Below are 21,214 nucleotides of genomic sequence, written 5' to 3' on the forward strand. Positions count from 1 at the left end.
TGTTTGATTTCTTGACTGCTACTTCCATAGGTGTAGATAGTGGATTCAAGTAAGACGAAATTCTTGACAACTTCAATAAATAGAGGAGAATAACAGAAACCACTACTAGTTATGTGACTAGAGTACTATGGTCTGAATATTTTGAAAACCTTCCAATGCCATCTGTGGACTATTAAAAACATAGACAACACAAAAAGAATCTGTGTTTTCAGTACTTGAAAGTATGAAAGTACACAAAAATAGCCTAATAAATGAGCAATTAAAATAAGTAATTAAATAAATTATTAACTTTGGAGAAAACAATCTGAGATATTTTCTTCCTGAATTTAAACAAGTAACACACTTGATTCAATAAGATTGTCTATAAATCAAACACGTGGACTATCTGTCAGGTAAGTTCCTAACTTTGCATAATTATTTAAGTATTTGTGTTACTTGATGTGGTTTGGAAACACACAAAGTAACTTGTACTTTCATTACGAGATCTTTCTTAAACTGGGGAACTGACTACTTAGTCTCTTCATTGCCATCTTCATGTCCTTGTTCCTCAATGTGTAGATGGCAGGATTCAAGATAGGTGTAATCAAAAAGTCCAAAATGGCAAGACACTTATCTACTGGTACTGTGGGAAGTGGCCACACATAGAAAAATATCCAAGGTCCGAAAAACAAAACCACCACAGTGATATGAGCTGACAAGGTAGAGAGGGCCTTGGATAGACCACCTGAAGAACGTTTCCATACAGTGACCAGAATGAAAATATAGGAGAAAATTAATAAGAAGAAGGTTCCCATGGAAGTGAACCCACTGTTTGCAGTAACCATGAACTCCAGGTTGTAGGTATCTGTGCAGGAAAGTCTGATAAACCGAGGTAGATCACAGTAAAAGCTGTCTATCTCATTAGGGCCACAAAAATACAAATGTCTGATGAAAGTTAACTGGACCACTGAGTGAATGAGACCAATAACCCAAGCGCCAAGCAAAAGCCAAATGCACATCTGTGGACTCATGATGGTCAGGTAGTGAAGGGGTTTACATATGGCCACATAACGGTCCAAGGCCATGGCTATGAGCAGCACCATCTCTGATCCACCCAGAACATGAAGTACAAAAATCTGGATGACACATCCCTGGAATGATACGGCATTCTGCCCAGAGCACAGATCAGAGATCATCTTAGGAACTGTCAAGGTAGAAAGGCACAAATCAATAAATGAGAGGTTGGCTAACAGGAAGTACATAGGAGAATGCAAACGAGAGTCAAAAATCACTGTAAACATGACGAGGAGGTTTCCCAGAACAATTGTTACATAAAACACTGTAGAGAAGGTAAGAAGGAAATGCTGCATTGGTCTAAAGGTAGAAAGTCCCAGGAACACAAATTCAGACACTTCAGAGTAATTTGCTTCATACATCAACATTGTCTGTTGTTTCCTATAAGACACAAATCAATGAATGAAAAACTGACTAACAGGAAGTACATGGGGAATGTAAATGAAGCTCAAAGGTCACTGGAAACACAACAAGGAAGTTCCCTAGAACAACTGATGTATCTAAAATGATAGAGTAGGTAACCAGGAAGTGCTGTGTTGGTCTAGAGGTAGAAAGTCCCAGGAACACAAATGCAGACACCACAGAATAATTTGTTTTATTCATTGATTTGTCCGTGTTACCTGAAAGGAACAAAGAAAAATATTATAAAGGGATGAACCACAGTTGTTGAAAGAACCAGATGCCATTTGGTTTTAAATGTTGATATTAAAGAAATATCACCAACAATCACGGCAGTTTCTGAACAAGAAATGCATTAGTTTATTCTTTTAAGAATATTAATTGAGCAATTACCATGAATACCTTCTATGAACCAAGTACTGTGTCGCCTTCTGGGATGAAACACAGACTATACTTTCATGTATTTTGCTGTTTGCTGGTGAAGCTAGACATGAAATAACTATTCATATAACTTCGTGTAACTAGGTGAGTATAAAGGAGATAAGTGATGTGAACAAGAGAAACTAAGTGCTATGAAAAAATGAGAGCTCATTACAGTGTTACCTGCCCTGGTCTGGAAGACGGTGATTGTGCTAAGATCTAAACGATGAGTAGAAGTTAATTAATTGAGGAAGAGGATGTAGAGTAACATAGGCAGAGGAAACAGCATGGAGAAAACCTAGAAGCATGAAGAAACAGAAAAATTTGGAATAAATAGAAGAACAGTATGACTTTGGACAAGAAAAACATTATTAGTGTGTGTTAAGAATTTGATCTACATCTTAGAGGTGACAGAAAGCCACTGAGGCTGAACAGTAAAATAATAATATTTGTGCCTTAAAAAGCTTACAGTAGCTACACAATGAAGAAGGTAATAGAGGGTGTAGAAGAAATAAAGACAGCATATCACAACTTACTATCCTTGGCAAAAGTAAAATGAGTTACTGACCTTACAGCTTTAATAAAAATGAGTTTTGAATGGATATTTAAATATACACAACAGACAGAAATGGAAGAAATTTTAGGCTTATTTTTAGTCCTTTTTATGAGAAAAACTTTCTATGCATGCTTCCATATGCACAAAACATGCAGTAAAAACTGGCACTCTTCAGTATAAAAAAATTTATACCTTCCAGATACATTTTTTAAAGGAAAATGTTGTTCAGTATAATGTTGAAAATCTAATATTAAAATGAACAAAACACAAAGACTATGGACAAAGTAAAAAAATCCAAATAGCCGAAAAGCATATGAAGAACACTCAAACACACTAGTAAGCGAATAAATATAAATAAAAGAATACTGTGTTATTATTTGTAGAAAATTGTCAACGTTTAAAATAAACTAATAAAATATTATGGGTGAGGCTCTGAGGAAACAGAAATTCTCATTGCCTGCAATTCAGAGTCCAAATTAATGCATCTTCTCCAGAACACAATTTTAAAACACACAGCAAATATTCAAAAATGCCACATGACTAAACATTCTACTACAAGACATTTTTCTTAAGTAAAGAAAACCAGATGAGCTAAAATATTTACCTGTTGGGATAAATATTATATCACTTTTTATAGATAGGTAATAAACTAAACTCCAACCATGAGGAAATAAATTAATCATGCTACATCAATTGAGAAAGCCGTTCAACCTTACTTACACATGGAAAAACAATACCATGGAAAAATGTTCAAAATAAATTTTTAATTTAAAAAACAGGCTACAAAAGAAAATGTATAGAAAATGCATTTTAAAAAATAAACCTAGAAAATAGGAGTAAAATATAAGCAACATGTAGTTTATCTCTGGGCTTATATGTATTTATATTTAAACCATACAAATTTGCCATTTCAATAGGTCAAAAATAGGCAAATATCAATTTTACAGGGTTCAATCTATTAATTTATTTTTCCTTACAAGATTTTTTAATCCACCCACTCCTTTAGCAATCAAACACTGTTGACTTGTGCTCCACATCTGAATTAGATACCCTTGTTTCCCCATATGCATTACCATCACCTAGTTTTGTCCAGGCCCAATATCACTAACAACCATTTTTTCTCCTGTTTTCACTACTCCCTGTGCTACTCCATCCCATGCCCAAACTCCACCTTGGGCATAATCCCGCACCGCCCCAGCAGGAGAGCAGCACCAGCTGGTGGGAACACCAGGGACCCAACAGAGTCAAGAACAGCCTTGAAGGCAGCCAGGGGCCAGGTAGAAGTAGGCATCCTGAGGGTTACGGACATGGAGTGGGTTTGTAGCTAAAAGGAAGCACTACAAGAGTGATGCGAGAAGGCCCCGCCACAAGGACAGTGGATGGAGAATTTTATTATAGTCAATAACTGGGGGAAAAATGAGAGAACTGAGCAAGAGAGAATGGGGCAATCACTGAAGTGAATGACAATACATATGACTTACACGCGCCATTAGCAGCTTTCATCAAGAATATTTTCACCAGGCATTGGGGGGGAGTTTAAAAACGGCATATTCTAAATTGTAAAATGTACGTTAAGTATGGTCACAATTACACAAAAATGAAAAAAAATAATTGTTTTAGAGACTAAAAGATAATATAGTAGAAAGTTGGTTTGCCTTTCTGCAAACCAACCGCTCTGTGAAAGTATAGATAGTGCTCTAAGCGTTTTGCATCCACATGACAAATAACTTCGTGTAAATCATGAAAAAAATGGATGATTTTGTTGCTTCTTTATTTTTCAAACATTCAAAATTTCTTAATTAGATATCGATTATCTTTCATTGATAATCTTCAATGGGTAAAAAAGAAGCAATATTGTCATCAAGTAGGAATGTAAATGCTTATACTTAAAATATATGTTAGTGTTCCTACTCCAAAATGAGTTTCAACGAAAAAGTAAACAAAGAAAAAGTACACAAACTAGTAACCCAGAATTAAAAAAAGTACAAATGGCGATAAACTCATTTAAAGACACGTACTTCACAATCATTACAAAATTCAATTTTAATCCCAGCTTTTTTGTTTTGTTTTCATTCTTTTTTTTTCTAATATGTTGGCAAAGGAAATAAAAGAGATTAATTCCAGTGTGTACAAAGGAGTCAATAAATACTTAGGAATGTTTGGATAGATGGATGGGTGGATGGTTGGATAGATGGATGGATGGATGACCTGATGCTAACATTCTCTTGGTATATATTGTTTTACCACATGTTTTTGACCCTGTCCATACAGTGGCTAGGAGCCCTGATGGTGCAGTGGTTATGCACTTGGCTGCTAACCAAAAGTTTGGAGGTTTGAACCCAAGCCTCTCTGCAGGAGAAAGATATGGCAGTGTGCTTTCAAAAAGATTACAGCCTTGGAAACTGTATAGGGTAGTTTTATTTTCTATAGGACCTCTGGAAACCCTGGTGGCTTAGTGGTTAAAGGCTACCTACAGCTGCTAACCAAAAGGACAGTAGTTCAAGTCCACCAGGTGCTCCTTGAAAACCCTACGGTGCTGGTCTACTCTGTCCTATAGGGTCACTATGAGTTGGAGTCTACTTGATGGCTATGGGTTTGTTTGTTTTGTTTTTTGGGTTTTTTTTTTTTTTTTTGATTAAAGAAAAATATATATATATATATACTTTTTGGATAGGGTCTAAATTAGAATCGGCTCAAAGGCAACAAGTGGGGAGCTATAAAATGTCTAAACAAAATGTCAGTCAAAAAGTGTAAGCATCTGGAAGAGTGAGTTAATCCCTCACAATTAGCCTGCCACTTTGTCCAAGACCAAAAGAGTAGATCCAAGAAATATAACGGAGATTCAACCAAAGAACAACATGAAACCAGAATTGAGATTTGAGGCACAAATGAATACCTTAATTTAACTACTTTTGATTAAAAAGAGGTGATAGCAGTTCCCGCAGAATAACATACAGCAGTAAGTTAGAAAGAAGGCAGACCTAACAAGTGTGCCCACCTGTTGCAACCACCGGTTCCACAGGCTAAACCGCATGTCTTTGAGAGGCTGGGATCCACAGGGATTGGGGCCAATGTTCCCTTCAGGCACCTCACTATCCAGGGCTGTTCTCTATTCTCTATTGGCTATTTGCTTAATAAATATGTTTCCCAATTACTTTCCTTGGGAATGAGTATACTTCATTGTGTGTCAGATTTCTCCACAAGTTTAATTTCTATTTTTTCATGCATCCCTGACATCAATCAGTTCAGGGAGCTTTCCACATCTTTCACTTTAAAACACCCCTCACTGCAGCTCAGAACTACCTTACTTGCTTCTACTTAGCCTTTTGACTCTCAATCAATGAAGCAGGAAGGGAAAATGCGCCAGCAGCAGAAGCTATATGGCTCTTGGTTGCAATGCACAGAATGGCCTGGTGGTGATCAAGAGCTACTCAGTTATTTTGAACATACAGTGTTCTTTCCTTCATCTATCAAACTACGTCTGACTTGATATGGGTTTACCTTCCATATTCTTCTATATGGATACCTACAATTATCTCAGTGCACACTTCTCTTGATAAACTATATATAATGTTGGCTATTTCTATAGGTGAAAATTGCCTCTTTCAAAGAAAAGGCGAAATAGTCAAAAATTAAATAGAAAATTGTTTATCATCTAGTTATTTCAAAATGTTGAACACTTTTTTTCTCTACTAATCTTGAATTGTTCAAAATGACCAAAACGATTATGAAAGCATTTATAAACTGTGGTCTCCACTTCTTGCGATGTCTTCTCTTTGCTATTATTTATCTTTTTAATACAGGCATGAATTAATTGAAATAGATCACATGATATTTTTCAATGAGCCACTCCCATAAATATTTCTAAACCTAACTCATGGCAGGTATCTACAGTGGAGGTGGTGGGTTAGCCAGTAAGCAAGGTGCACACGGGCTTGATTGTGTTTGCTTACTAATCCGTAGTGCACAATTTCACCTGTTTTTCAACCTCTCTTTCTATGTGGTGAAAAACAGGTGAAATTGTTTACTATAGTGCACAATTAGTAAACACAAGTAAGCCCATATATACCTTGCTTTTTGGGTAACCTGTCCCTGTCCACTTGTGTTCCCTATATCTTCCAACTGAGACAGTCTCTTGGAAAACTATATAAAGAAAAATTTGTAGTGTGCTTATTTATTTTAGCCACTGACTCTGAAAACTTTGAAGTCATTAACGAATATATTCTTAAGGATTGTTATCTGACTCTTTCGTGTATTTTAGAAGTCTTTGCAAAGATATTCTTTTTTAATGCACTCTTTATCACTAAAGAATTCCTGATATACCCAATTATAGGAAAATGTATTTCTTCATGCCCTTCATATGTTATAAAAATATGAAATAAATGTTTGTCAACAGTTTGAATAAGCACCCCATGCAAAAATAATATAATCAAACTCTGAAAATCCTATAATAAACTTGCATTTTTTCTTATGTTTTCAACCAGAGGAACCAAAGTGTCTGTTTGTTCCTCCCAGTAATTCCGTGAGAAGAAGAAGGAATAAAACAAAGGGGCAAAGCCTGGCCCTGGAAGTGAGGAGGCAGGGTCACTGAAAAGCCAGATATCAGGGTCTTTCTGTTTTCTCCCCATTCCCGTACTGATCCCATTTTCACTGGCCCTGACTTGTTCCAACAAGATTTTTGCGACCCGTCAGACAAGTTCTGATGCCTTCCTGCAAACCAGCCGCTCTGTGAAAGTATAGATAGTGCTCTAAGCATTTTGCATCCACTGACACCGCGAACTTCAAATGCCTTTCTCTACTCACGGATAATGAGGTTGATAAGGCACTAAAGTATAATTAACTCCTCTAAAAATATATTCATATCATTAATGACTCAAGCTCATAATGCATTTTTTTTTTTTAATTTCAACAGGAACATTTGCTGAACCTGAAATGACTGATAGAACATTACTCTTTCTCGCTCCTTCCCAGCCCTATATCTGCTCATCTGCCAAGCATGAAATCCAGATATCTCTGGGGTCGCACTTAGGTTTTCCTGTAGTTCCAAAGGCAACATAATAATAGCAAGCCTGATGTAGAGACTGAAGTACCCTGATGAAATCCCCTTGAACAAAAACCTGCAGAACTCATCTGACCAGAAGTGTGGGAAGTGGAGGAAAGAAACACCTCTGGACTTAACGGGATTTCAAAACATTCAAGGCGAGTTCCACAGTGCACTTAATAGTCAGTTATTCCAGTCTTTCCTGAAACATGCTATGACCCAGACACAAAAATTTTCTCATGGATCTGTGCCCAACCCAGATACATAGACCAATCCATGGAATCTGAAACAAGAATTCTTATTTTTCACGATAATGTTTAGCACCCAAGATGTAGTCAATAAAATTTTTTTAATTGGAAAACAGACAAACCTTATAATTCTGGCATTTCAGCACTCTCCTAATGTTAATTTTATCTTACCCAATTAGTTGACCAAAAAAAGTGGATATCAGAAGGTAGTATCTTCAAACATGCCTATATAATTTTTAAGATCTCTGCATTCTGCTGCCCTGTGGTTAATATTCAGACATAATTAGAAGAAGTTAGATTCACCTTCTCCAGCACTAACATCAGCTCTCAGTAGCCACTGGATACATCAGTGAAATAATAGTCTTCAGTCCATTCACCTTGGGAATTCTGCCTCAGAGTCCCATGGCACTCAGAGTCCCATGGCCCTGAAGAGAAAAGGCGTTTGAGAAGTTTGCTTCAGAGTAAAACAGCATAACTGAGAAATCTCTTCAAGGAGAATATTATTTCCATACAATGTTATATGTTTTTTTCTAAGTCATATAACTTTAAGACTAATATCCATGAATTTCTGTCGACTAGCACATGAAATAGCAAGAGTTTAAAATTCTGTCTTGAAGCAAATTCATAATAAAGTTTATGTAAGAAACTCTGCACACACAATCTCAATTTAATGAAGCCTAAAATAAAACAAGTAACTTGCCTAATGTCACACTGCTGATTTTGGAGCCAAGATTCAAACTCAGACCTGTCCAATTTCAAAGGCTATGTGACTAGCCACTATAGTACTTTGCCTCCCTTTAATATCATGTTCTAGCACATTAATAGGGGTTCACAGGTCTATCTAGCTTTAAAACTTGATAATCACTGTGATGAATATATTGTATGTCTAATACAATTAGGTAAAAGAGCAATGTTTTATCTGTTTGTTTTTGTTTTTCTACTTAATAGAAACTGTAGCAAGTGTCTCACTTAAGGTTGGTAGCAGGTCAGGGACTAGAATTCACAACTGTGATGCCAGACACACTCAGTGCCTAGGATACTGTTCAAAAAAGAAATTTAAACAAATATCAAATCCAACTTCACATACCTTAAATATGGGCATTCAAAGTTATGGTAAGAATTCCTTGTAAACACCATGTTTTAACTGAGACAGAAATGCAAGCTTAATTGTTGTTCATCAAATTGCTACTAGTCTCTTTGAATTTCTAGATATTATGTCAAATTCTTTGTTAATTCTAATCAGGAGAGCTTAAAAGTAGTTGAAGTATTTTCTTGGTTATTTAAAATCTAACAGGCACAAAGACAATGCAAAGTTAAGTGTGATTTTCAAAATCGTGCTCACCCAAAAAGAATGGTCAAATGTGTAACTAAAAATAGAAAATATTACCTTAAAAACATTTAAAAACTATCAAAGAAATTAAGTAAATAGTCAATGAATGAAAATTAAAACAAACAAGCCCATAGCCATCAAGTTGATTTGAACACATGGCAGCCCCAAACACAACAAAGTAGGGCTATTCCAAAGTGTCCCTTATGCTCTGTACCAGATCTTCAGGCCTTTCTTCCACACTGAGGCGGGGTGGTATCAAACCATCAATCTTTAGGTTAGTAGTTGAAAGCAAACCATTTCCAGTGCAAACCTATGGGTAACTTTGAAGTGTGTTGTTTAATTTCCAATTATTTGCAGATTTTCTAGCTATCTTCCTAATTCAATTCCGTTGTGATCTGAAAACATACTTTGTGTGACTTCTATTCTTTCAAATTTGTTAAGCTGTGTTTTATGGGCCAGAATGTAGTCTATCTTGGTGACTGTTCCCTGTGAGTTTCAGAAGCATGTGTATTGTGTTATTGTAGGATGAAGTATTCTATAAATGTCAACTAGATAAAGTTCATTGAGAGTGTGAAATGGTCATCTATATTCTTGATGGTTGATTTATCTATCAGTTACTAAACAGATGGGTATTGAAGTCTCCTTTCAGTTGTATCAGATTTTGATTCAGAGGTTTCAGTTTCTTCTGGGTCTTTTTTTTTTTTTTTAATACCTCCCCTGTTGTGCTTGAGTTTTACAAGTAAAACTCCTTCTTAGATGGAGTCTGTATCTTGCATCTCTTTCAGTTGTAACCCACTGGTATATTATAAACCAAAAAACCCATTGCCATCAAGTCAATTCTGACTCATAGTTGATTCTGACTCATAGCAACCCTATAGAACATAGTAGAACTGTCCCACAGGGTTTCCAAGGAGTGCCTGGTGGATTTGAACTGCTGACCTTTTTGGTTAGCAGATGTAGCTGTTAACCCCTACGCCACCAGGGTTTCCTACTGGGGCCCAAATAACTTGGTGGTAAGACGTAGGTAGGGGGAGCATTCTAAAATCTTATGATTAGATCTTAGTCCTTTAGTGAGCTTCAGTCCCTGAGATATGACCTTTAGAAGTATTTCTCAACTTTTTTGTTTGTTTGTTTTTCTTTTTCTTCTTGCATGGGACAGGAGGGCTAGAAGGGGTTGGAGTTGACTGACTGTCCTTCCCCCAAGTAAAATAAGGCCTTGGTAAAGTTGTTTCCCCTGAAAAGTAGGCCTTTGTTATAGAAAAATCCTGAGTGTCTCTCAAAATGATCATTTTTCCCTTCCAAGTTTTTGTTTTTTTTTCCTTCCAGGGATCTTCACCATGAGGATCTGATGGAGTTCCTCGTAAAACTCACTATAAAAACAAAAACCATATTAACCCAAGAATAGAAATTGATTGAAGTTTATTTAATATACAATTTACAAATCAGCGTAACATTTCCACTAGGGGCTCAAAAATGTTCTAAAGATAAAAAAAAAAAAAAAATTCCAAAAATTCTTATGCCCCATTTATTGCCACAGAAAAGGGCCAGGAAACAGTGTTACATAATATCAATTTACCCTAAAACACAGCTCCCAGTCCAACCCTGGAGTTTCTGTTTCCTGAAACTGACTGAATTCTTCAAAAAAGCACAATGCCAAAGGCAAAAAGCTATTGTTTGACTTAAAGCTGACTTTAGGAAACCGGTTTTCTCAAGGCTGAAGTGTCAAAAGGACATCCAAGAGTAATGGCCTTGGTGGGTTACCCCAACCTCCACGGACCTAAGAAATCTGTGTTCTAGGAGAATTAAAATTGTTTCTTACCACAGAAGTGTGGAAACACCACTAGTTTTGGGCCCTAGGAGATTTCACACTCAAGCTAGTCTACACTCAGCCTCCAATAATTCATCGAAATTTCCATTGAAGTATTCCTACCAGTTTATGACTCCAGTGCTGTCTCAGTTATCTAGTGCTGTTATAACAGAAGTACCACAAGTAGTTGGCTTTAACAAAGAGAAATTTATTCTCTCACAGTCTAGGAGGTCAGAAGTCCAAATTCAGGGTGCCAGCTCCAGGGAAAGGCTTTCTGTCTCTGTTGGCTCTGGGGGAAGGTCAAGGAGCTTCTCAGAGTAGGAACCTCAGATCCAAAGGACATGCCCTGCTCCTGGTGTTGTTTTATTGGTGGTATGAAGTCTCCAGGTCTCTCTGCTGGCTTCTTTCTTTATCTCAAAAGAAATCGACTTAAGATACAACATGATCTTGTAGATTGAGTTCTGTGTATTAACCTAACTGCCACTAATCCAACCTCATTAACATTATAGAGGTAGGATTTACAACATGTAGAAAATCACAAAATGGTTGACTATCCCACAACAGTGGAAATTATGGCCTAGCCAAATTGACACTTTTGGGGGGGGACACAACTCAATCCATAACAAGTGGTATTTTCTTCAAGTAAGCTCATCTCAGCTGTGATTTTGTGTGTTCACCTGTCTCTCCAGATTTCAAGGTACTGGTTTGCCCTGGAACTTCAAGTTCCTTATGCTTCTAAGCAAAGTCATTGATTAATAGTTTGTTCTTTTTTTTTTTTTTTTTTTTTTTGTAGTAATGACAGTGACAAACTTCTAAGCTCTTTATATGTTGGAGCTGAAACCACAAGTCTGTACATCTTTTTTAATATAAATGGAATCATACTAAATATATTACAAAGTATACTCTTAATCTTTCTCCTAACATACTTCTATTTTGCATATAACTATACCGACAGAATAATACTTATCTGAATTAGGAGTCAGAGCATGCATGACTAATTCTATGAATTATGTAGGAATTCAAGATTTTTTAAATTAGGGAAACAGACTAGAAAAGTATCAAATTATTAGTCCCCTGAAAGTGATGACATGTAACACTGTATACAGTACATTCATGCATTAATTAATCCTAGAATCATAGACAGGACTTTTGGTGTAAGGAGAGACAATTTGTATATGTAAATTGTAAAGTCTGCACCTTAAATATTAAAACAGACAAATGTCATTCTGAGAAGTGTTGTAGCAGTACAGGTAGTAGTAAGGGAAAATGACCAACAATCTAGATGAAAATTTTGAGAGATGGAAATCTGAGTTGTCAATGAAGTCAGCAGATAATAATTTTGTAATACTCAGACATTTGTTCTCCTCTCAGGCCAACATATCACACAACCATTCTCTAAATGGTCAGACTCACCCCACATATCAGGAATGTCTTGACTTTGCAAGAGGGCTGCTCTTTATTGAAAATCGTTGAAGGGTTTTCAATGCCTGATTCCCTCCTCCCTATGTATTTTCTATAATATCTGAAGTCAGTTTTGGGAATAAATGCTTTTCTTAAAAAGTTTTAATCTTATTTTATTATCAAATTATATGCCTAGAATTATACATAGGATGAAAGTCCATGAAGCCATGCAAAGAAGTAATGGGAAATTCTACGTTAAATAATTTTGAGAGGTCATACACAGATAGGATACATCCAACTAATAATGATCTAGAGAAAACCCTCAATTGTTGTTGTTGTTGTTAGGTGCTGTCAAGTCGGTACCAACTCATAGCGGCCCTATGTACAACAGAACAAAACACTGCCTGGTCCTGCGCCATCCATACAATTGTTGCTATGCTTGAGCTCATTGTTGCAGCCACTGTGTCAATCCACCTCGTTGAGGGTCTTCCTCTTTTCCGCTGACCCTCTACTCTGCCAAGCATGATGTCCTTCTCCAGGGACTCATCCCTCCTGACAACATGTTCAAAGTATGTAAGACACAGTCTCTCCATCCTTGCCTCTAAGGAGTATTCTGGCTACACTTCTTCCAAGACAGATTTGTTCGTTCTTTTGACAGCCCACAGTATATTCAATATTCTTCGCCAACACCATAATTCAAAGGCATCAATTCTTCTTAGATCTTCCTTATTCATCGTCCAGCTTTCACATGCATATTATGTGATTGAAAATACCATGGCTTGGGTCAGGCACACCTTAGTCTTCAGGGTGACATCTTTGCTCTTCAACACTTTAAAGAGGTCTTTTGCAGCAGATTTACCCAATGCAATGCATCTTTTGATTTATTGACTGCTGCTTCCATGGTTGTTTATTATGGATCCAAGTAAAATGAAATCCTTGACAACTTCAACCTTTTCTCCATTTATCATAATGTTGCTCATTGGTCCAGTTGTGAGGATTTTTGTTTTCTTTATATTGAGGTGCAATCCATACTGAAGGCAGTGGTCTTTGATCTTCATTAGTAAGTGCTTCAAGTCCTCTTCACTTTCAGCAAGCAAGTTTGTGTCATCTGCATAACACAGGTTGTTAATGAGTCTTCCTCCAATCCTGATGCCCCATTCTTCTTCATATAGTCCAGCTTCTCGGATTATTTGTTCAGCATACAGATTAAATAGGTATGGTGAAAGAATACAACCCTGACGCACACCTTTCCTGACTTTAAACCAATCAGTATCCCCTTGTTCTGTCTGAACAACTGCCTCTTGATCTATGTAGAGGTTCCTCATGAGCACAATTAAGTGTTCTGGAATTCCCATTCTTCTCAGTGTTATCCATAGATTTTTACGATCCACACAGTTGAGTGCCTTTGCATAGTCAATAAAACACAGGTAAACATCCTTCTGGTATTCTCTGCTTTCAGCCAGGATCCATCTGACATCAGCAATGATATCCCTGGTTCCACGTCCTCTTCTGAAACCAGCCTCAATTTCTGGCAGTTCCCTGTCATATACTGCTGCAGCCTTTTTGGAATGATCTTCAGCAAAATTTAGCTTGCGTGTGATATTCATGATATTGTTCTATAATTTCCACATTCAGTTGGATCACCTTTCTTGGGAATAGGCATAAATATGGATCTCTTCCAGTCAGTTGGCCAGGAAGCTGTCTTCCATATTTCTTGGCATAGACAAGTAAGCATCTCCAGCGGTGCATCTGTTTGTTTAAACATCTCAATTGAAATTCCATCAATTCCTGGAGCCTTGTTTTTTGCCAATGCCTTCAGAGCAGGTTGGACTTCTTCCTTCTGTACCATTAGTTCCTGATCATATGCCACCTTTTGAAATGGTTGAACATTGACTAATTAGTTTTGGTATAATGCCTCTGTGTATTCCTTCCATCTTCTTTTGATGCTTCCTGTGTCGTTTAATATTTTCCCCATGGAATCCTTCACTATTGCAACTCAAGGCTTGAATTTTTTCTTCAGTTATTTCAGCTTGAGAAACGCTGAGCGTGTTCTTCCCTTTTGGTTTTCCATCTCCAGCTCTTTGCACATGTTATTATAATACATTACTTTGTCTTCTCAATACTCAATAGAGATTCCAAAAAGACTATGCTATGTCATAGCCATAGAGCTAAAGTAGCACTAGACATGAATGTCAACCTATATATTCAATCACTTACCAACAACTCAATGATATACACATGTTTACTTTTTTAAGCTCACAACTCAATTTCAAATATGTAAACATATATATATATACATAAATGCATAGATATTTATATGTAATATATAAATAGACTAATATGTTATCACATGCTACTAATTACAATTCACCTCTTTCTTCATCTCAAACATCCAATATATTGTTCAAATTTTAAGGCTATTGGAGGACATTATATGTGTTTTAACTCCAATGACTTAATTTATGTTGTTTTGTTTATGTGGCCTGCCCCATCAAACATTTATTCAAATTATTATCATCACCTTTGTACAGTCTGAGTGGTCCACTGTTCAAGAAGCAGCCCCGTGTCTCTAGAGTCACCTGTGGATGTCGAACAGTGTCTCAGAATGATGATGATATACAATTGAAAGATTGTCTAAGGAGTAGCAAGTTCAGATCCTGTATAAGCAAAATGATCCCTCAGTTATGATGAGACTGAATCTTTTGGGGCAACATCTGGTATTGGGTGAGAAAAGATTACAATCCCTGTTAAGTGAGCTCATCACCATGACACAATAGGAAGTGTTGTCACCCCCCAACTCTGTCATGATTCCAGGTGCCCCAAACCTTTGCAATCACCTTCACCTGCCTGATTAGACCCAACTCAGGCAGATTACATATCCAGTGGACTTTGGTACATAAATGCCTGTCTAGGTCAAGATCTTTGAGACTTCTCACTCTTTCCATTTTAACCTGTGGATAGGTGAGCAAGATCTACTGAGATAACCGCCCCCTTTTCATTGTTAAAGAGTAATTATCCTAATATGCCCCTCAATTGAACATATTGACCCCTCCTCCAGAGTTGCCCCTTACTAATTACTAAAACACAAGATTCATTTGTTCCACAGGATATATACATATGTTGTTTCAGATAGAGAGGCCATGATGATGAGTTTAGATAAATGCTCGGGACCTCCTCAGAGTTCTCCAACACACGGAGGTCCAACCCTATAAGCTCGCCAATATCAGGCTTTCAAATTCTAACATATAGCCCCACATCCCATCTTCATTTTGGTGGCTAAAATTTGTAATATTTTCTACCAAATATCCAGATTATTTTCTCAACCATCATGCATTGACTGTCTACATTATTCTTTCTTAACTAGTGTTATGAATTAAATTGTGTCCCCCCAAAACGTGTGTCAAATTTGCTAGGCCATGATTCCTAGTATTGTGTGATTGTCCACCATTGTGTCATCTGATGTGATTTTCCCATGTTTCGTAAATTCTGCCTTTGCGATGATAATGAAGCAGAATTCAATCTACAAAATTAGGTTATGTCTTAAGTCAATCTCTGGAGATATAAAAGAGAGAAGTGAGCAGAGAGACATGGAGACCTCATACCACCAACAAAGTACAGCCAGGAGCACGTGACCTTTGAACTTTTTACCTGGAATCCTGCACTAAGAAGCTCCTAGAGTGGGAGAATTTTGATGACAAGGACCTTCCTCCAGAGCCAACAGAGCGAGAAAGTCTTCCCCTGAAGCTGGCACCCTGAATGAACTTCCAGCCTCCAAGACTGTGAGAAAATAAACTTCCATTTGTTTAAGCCATCCACTTGTGATATTTCTGTTATAGCAGCACTAGATAACTAAGACAACTGTCTATTAATAAATTTATCTTAAATATTCTGAAACCTAACCTTTTAAATCCTGGCATTCAGGGTTCTTAGAGCCAGCAACACCTGACGTGAAGATGGCTTCTGTTTAAATAATTGCAACATTCACACTTGAAGGCAATAAATAAAGAACATAAATAGCCTCACATCAGTTCAGATCAGTCTGGGAAAAATGAATTGTCTGGTTAGGTTGTGCCACCATATTGATTATAAAGCACACACATGCACACAGAAAAAAACTTTAGTTTTCAGGGCTGTTTGAATTTCAGAATTTGAATTTCGGTTCTAAAATGTCACTTGGCTTTTCCTCAGATATTACATTTCCTTGCTGAAATTCCTCAATGTTTCTTCCATTTTTTAAAACTTTTCTTCTTAATATCTTTTTAAAATGTACAATGGTTATTTTCTTTGCTAATTTCAGTAATCTATTTATTGGTGAACTGCTTCTAAAATACTCCTCTTATTTGAGGATCACATATACCTGCTTCTTACTCTGTCTCTTAATCTTTTTTTTTTATCTTGGACTTTGCATATAAAAGAATTATATAGCTCTGACCTGATACATTTCTCCAGAAGCCATTTACTCTTTCTTTTTTGGCATAGAAGATTAAGGTGTGATCACCAGGATTCAATTAGGTACTGATCTGATTTGAGGTATTATAGTTTTTATAAGACTCAATTCACTCTGGTTTGTGCCTGCTCCTTAGTTATGTTCCTTCAGGTTTTGTTTGTGACTCTGATGAGTCTCTTTCTTCTTAGCCTAAAAGAGTTCAGGGATTTGTTTTCTCTTTCAGAATTTTTTAGCTTACAACTTTAACCTTCTTTTCTTCTCACACTCTCACCTTCAAAAATGCGGCACATTTCTCAAGTAGAAAACTGGTTTTATGCTTGTCCTTTTATATTGAATGAAGCAACAAGAATTCATTACAAACACAAATATCAAGCAAAAAATAATCATATGAAGAAAAACTATATCACAGAATGTATATTCCAGAAATAATTGTAGACCAAAGCTACTCGGTCCTGAGTGTCCTCTTAAAGTTGAACAATGAACTAGGCTCAGCCTTCTGATTATAAAGGAAAAAAAAAAATGAATTACCAGTTTCACAGCTTACATAGATGAGTTATTATTATATATAACATAAATTAAAGTCTCAGAATTCATGTCCTGAGGAAAAAAAGAGTTATACAGATTGCTAAAGAAAACTTGTCAACAAATAATTTGGGCAGTGAAGTTCTGGATAATAATATCAACGGTCATGAACTTATCAAATAAACATTTATATGAATCCAAGGTCAGAGAATATTGATTGGTTAAGTAATAAACATTAAGTCATAATTCAAAATTTTGTGAAATAATAACCCAAGCCAAAACCAAACCCGTTGCCATCGAGTTGATTCCAACTCATAATGACCCTGTGGGACAGGGTAGAACTGCCCCACAAAGTTTCCAAGGAGCAGCTGGTGGATTCAAACAGCCGACCTTTTGGTTAGCAGCTGTAGCTCTTAAACACTGCTCCACCAGTGCTCCGAAATACACCATATATACATATATATATACACACACACATATTTCATTGCCCTATCTATTTCAATTTGATGGAGGGCTTGAGTCAATTGGAATTGAGACAAGCAAGAGCAAAAGCAACAGCCACAGACCAAATGCATGAGACATACAGTCTCTGAAGTTCTCCCATTGTTTTCTCCTCTTATTATATGTCAATCTCCCCTTATTATATATTCTCTTGTCCTTCTACTTATATCCCCTTTTCCACTTTCTTTTTCCTTCTTCCAGGTTATAAATCCTTATTTTTCACATACTTTTTCAATTTAGCACAAAATATGAGTTGAATTTTTTATATCCTTGGTTTCCATAGTGGGGGAGTTGTGTATTTCATAATGCCTTCAGAAGAATGAGCACATTAGCTCTTAATTAATCCAAATGGGGGCTCTGATGTCTGAGGCCATACTGTCCATAGATCCAAGGTTACAATCCATGCTTTTTCGTGAATTTACTATAAATATTAAAGGGACTGTAACCTAGTTGCCAAACATCTTAGGTAGTTAACACCATATTCCAAAATAACTTCATAATCAATAACCTATTCTGAACACTATAAAATAGTGAATGTAGACAAAAAAAAAAAAGTTAAACCTACAATAATTTATCTTTTACAGTGAGTAGCTCAGAGCATTTTTCTTTAGGTAAAAGGCAATGAGTATAAAAATTAAATCAACATGGAGCATAGGCTACTTGATTTCAGAGAAATATTGCATCTCTTTATATAAGAAAGTTTTCCAGTCCATGAATAGAGGTAACTGTCAATATCCATGGAAATCCTGGTGGCATAGTGGTTAAGTGCTATGGTTAAGTGCTATGGCTACTAACCAAAATGTCAGCAGTTCAAATCCACCAGGTACTCGTTGGAAACCCTGGGGGGCAGTTCTACTCTGTCCTGTGGGATCGCTATGAGTTGGAATCGACTCGGCAGCAACGGGTTTGGGTTTTATTTTTTTTTTTTTAAATCAATATCCACTAGTGGTTCTGTGACAGATTTTTGAAAACTTCTCAAGGTCATCTATGAACAATTAAAAATACAGACAACTCATAAAAAAGTACACTTTCAGTATTTGAAAGTCTTAAAGTACATGGAATTAGCTCACAAATAAGCAAATATGTAACTACATTAATAAATCATTATCGGCTTGAATAAAACAATCTAAGATTTTCCCTGCTGAATTGAGAATGATTAGCATACTTGATCCAATAAGATGGTCTATACCTCAAACACGCAAACACGTTGAGTATCTGTCAGGTAAGCTCCTAATTTTATATACTTATTTAAGGATTTGTGGCACTTGAAATAGTCTGAAGGTGCACAAAGTAACTTGTGTTCACATTAGGTAGCTGGGAGCTCTTCTGAAGTTGGTTACTTAGTCTCCTCATTACCACCTTCATATCCTTGTTCCTCAATGTATAGATGGCAGGATTCAGGATGGGTGTAATCATGAAGTCAAAAATGTAAAGAAATTTATCCACTGGCACTGTGAGATACGGCTACACATAGCCAAAAATGCATGGTCCAAAGAACAAAACTATGAGCTGACAAAGTAAAGAGGGCCTTGGACAAGCCACCTGAAGAGTGTTTCCATACAGTGACCAGAATGAAGATGTAGGAGAAAATCAATAAGAAGAAGGTTCCCATGGAAATGAACCCACTGTTGGCAGTAACTATGAACTCCAGTGTGTGGGTGTCTGTGCAGGTAAGTTTGATAAATCGAGGTAGATCACAGTAAAAGCTAACTATCTCATTAAAAATCATTAGGTCCACAAAAATGCAAATGAATAACAAAAGCTAGCTGGGCCACTGAATGAATGACACCAATAATCCAAGCACCAACCAGAAGCCAAATGCACACCTGTGGACTCATGATGGTCAGGTAGTGGAGGGGCTTACATATGGCCTCATACCTGTCAAAAGCCATGGCTATGAGCAGCACCATCTCAGATCCACCCAGGACATGAAGGATAAAAATCTGGATGACACACCCCTGGAATGATATTGAATTCTGCCCAGAGTACAGGTCATAAATCATCTTAGGAACCGTTAAGGTAGAAAGACACAAATCAATAAATGAGAGGATGGCTAGCAGGATGTACATAGGGGAATGTAAATGAAGGTCAAAGATCATTGTAAACACAACAAGGACGTTTCCGAGAATAATTAATATATAGAAAACGGTAGAGCAGGAAAGTAGAAAATGCTGCATCGGCCTGGAGGTAGAAAGTCCCAGGAACACAAATTCAGACACAGCAGAATAATTTGTCTTATTCATTGACTCGTCTGTGTTACCCTAATGGGCCAACAAGGAGAAAAAAAGAGAGAGAGGAACTAGAGCTGTTGAAAGAATCAGATGACATTTCACTTTAAACTTTGACATTAAAGAAACATCTGCACCAACAGACACAAAAGTCCTTCTGAAAAGGAAATGCATTCGTTATTCATTTAACAAATAATTGAGCAGCTACCGTTAACACCACCTATGAACCAATCACTGTGTCACACTCTGGGCTAAAACACACACCCTGCCTTGATGTAGTTTGCTGTCTACTAGTGAAGATAGGCAGTAAGGAACTAATCACATAAGTGACGTGAAGAAAAGAACAAAATGCTGTGAGAACAATGACAGCACATAACAGAGCTATCTGCTCTGGTCTGAAAGATGACATTTGTGTTAAGATTGAAATTATGAATAGAAGTTAATTTAGTGAGAAAGAGTAGCAAGAGTTACCTAGACAAAGGAAAACCCAGAAGCATGAGGAAACATCAGTTTGGAATAAAAGAAGACCAGTAAGGATCAGGACACCTTACAGTGTGTGTTAAGAATTTGATCTGTATCTTAGGAGTGATAAAAGCCATTGAGGCACAACTGTGAAATAATATTTGTGCCTTAAAATACTTACAGTAGTCACCTTTGTGGTATAATGGTTAAGTGTTCATCTGCTAACCCAAAAGCTGGAAGTTGAACCCGCCAGCAACTCTGAGTGAGAAAAGACCTGGCAACCTGCTCCTGTAAAGATTACAGCCTAGGAAACCCTATGGGGCAGTTCTACTCCATCATATAGGGTTTCTATGAGTTTGAATTGACTCAACGGCATACAGCAACAACAGTTGCAAAGAAAAGGATGTAACAGAAGCATTTAGAGGGAAGTGAGAGATGCCAATTAGTCAATGAAAAGATCATAGCAAGTCAAGGTGGACAGAATGAACACAATTTACCAGCTTTTTAAAAATAAAGTGAGTTCCTTACCTTATAACATTGACTAAAATGAGTTTGAATGGCTATTTAAATTAAAATTTAAAACAATAAAAAAGTAAGAAAATATAGGCGTAAATGTATTATCCTTTGAGAAAAATCTTTCTAAACATATCCCCATATACACAAATTATACAGTAAAAACTGACACTTGTCAGTATAAAAAAACTTAAGTCTTCTATATATTTTTTTGAAGTGAAAGAAAGTGAGAGTTTTTAAACAAAACGATCATAATCTAAATTACAATGACCAAAACACATAATGA

General features: G+C 36.7%; 1 protein-coding gene and 1 pseudogene across 1 annotated transcript; both read right to left on the reverse strand.

Annotated features, from left to right (window-relative positions):
- Positions 1 to 476: 476 nt before the first annotated feature.
- Positions 477 to 1,415, reverse strand: LOC126084801 (olfactory receptor 4F6-like). The gene has a single exon (XM_049899636.1). The coding sequence runs from the start codon at positions 1,413 to 1,415 to the stop codon at positions 477 to 479; it is 939 nt and encodes a 312-aa protein (XP_049755593.1).
- Positions 1,416 to 18,973: 17,558 nt separating this feature from the next.
- On the reverse strand, positions 18,974 to 19,968 carry LOC126084603 (olfactory receptor 4F15-like; annotated as a pseudogene).
- Positions 19,969 to 21,214: the final 1,246 nt, after the last annotated feature.

Source organism: Elephas maximus, chromosome 10 (genome assembly GCF_024166365.1).
Source record: "Elephas maximus indicus isolate mEleMax1 chromosome 10, mEleMax1 primary haplotype, whole genome shotgun sequence".
NCBI lineage: Eukaryota > Metazoa > Chordata > Mammalia > Proboscidea > Elephantidae > Elephas > Elephas maximus.

Excerpts from the sequence above, each read along its gene's own strand:
- LOC126084801 (XM_049899636.1), bottom strand. The coding sequence starts at position 1,415 with ATGTATGAAGCAAATTACTCTGAAGTGTCTGAATTTGTGTTCCTGGGA.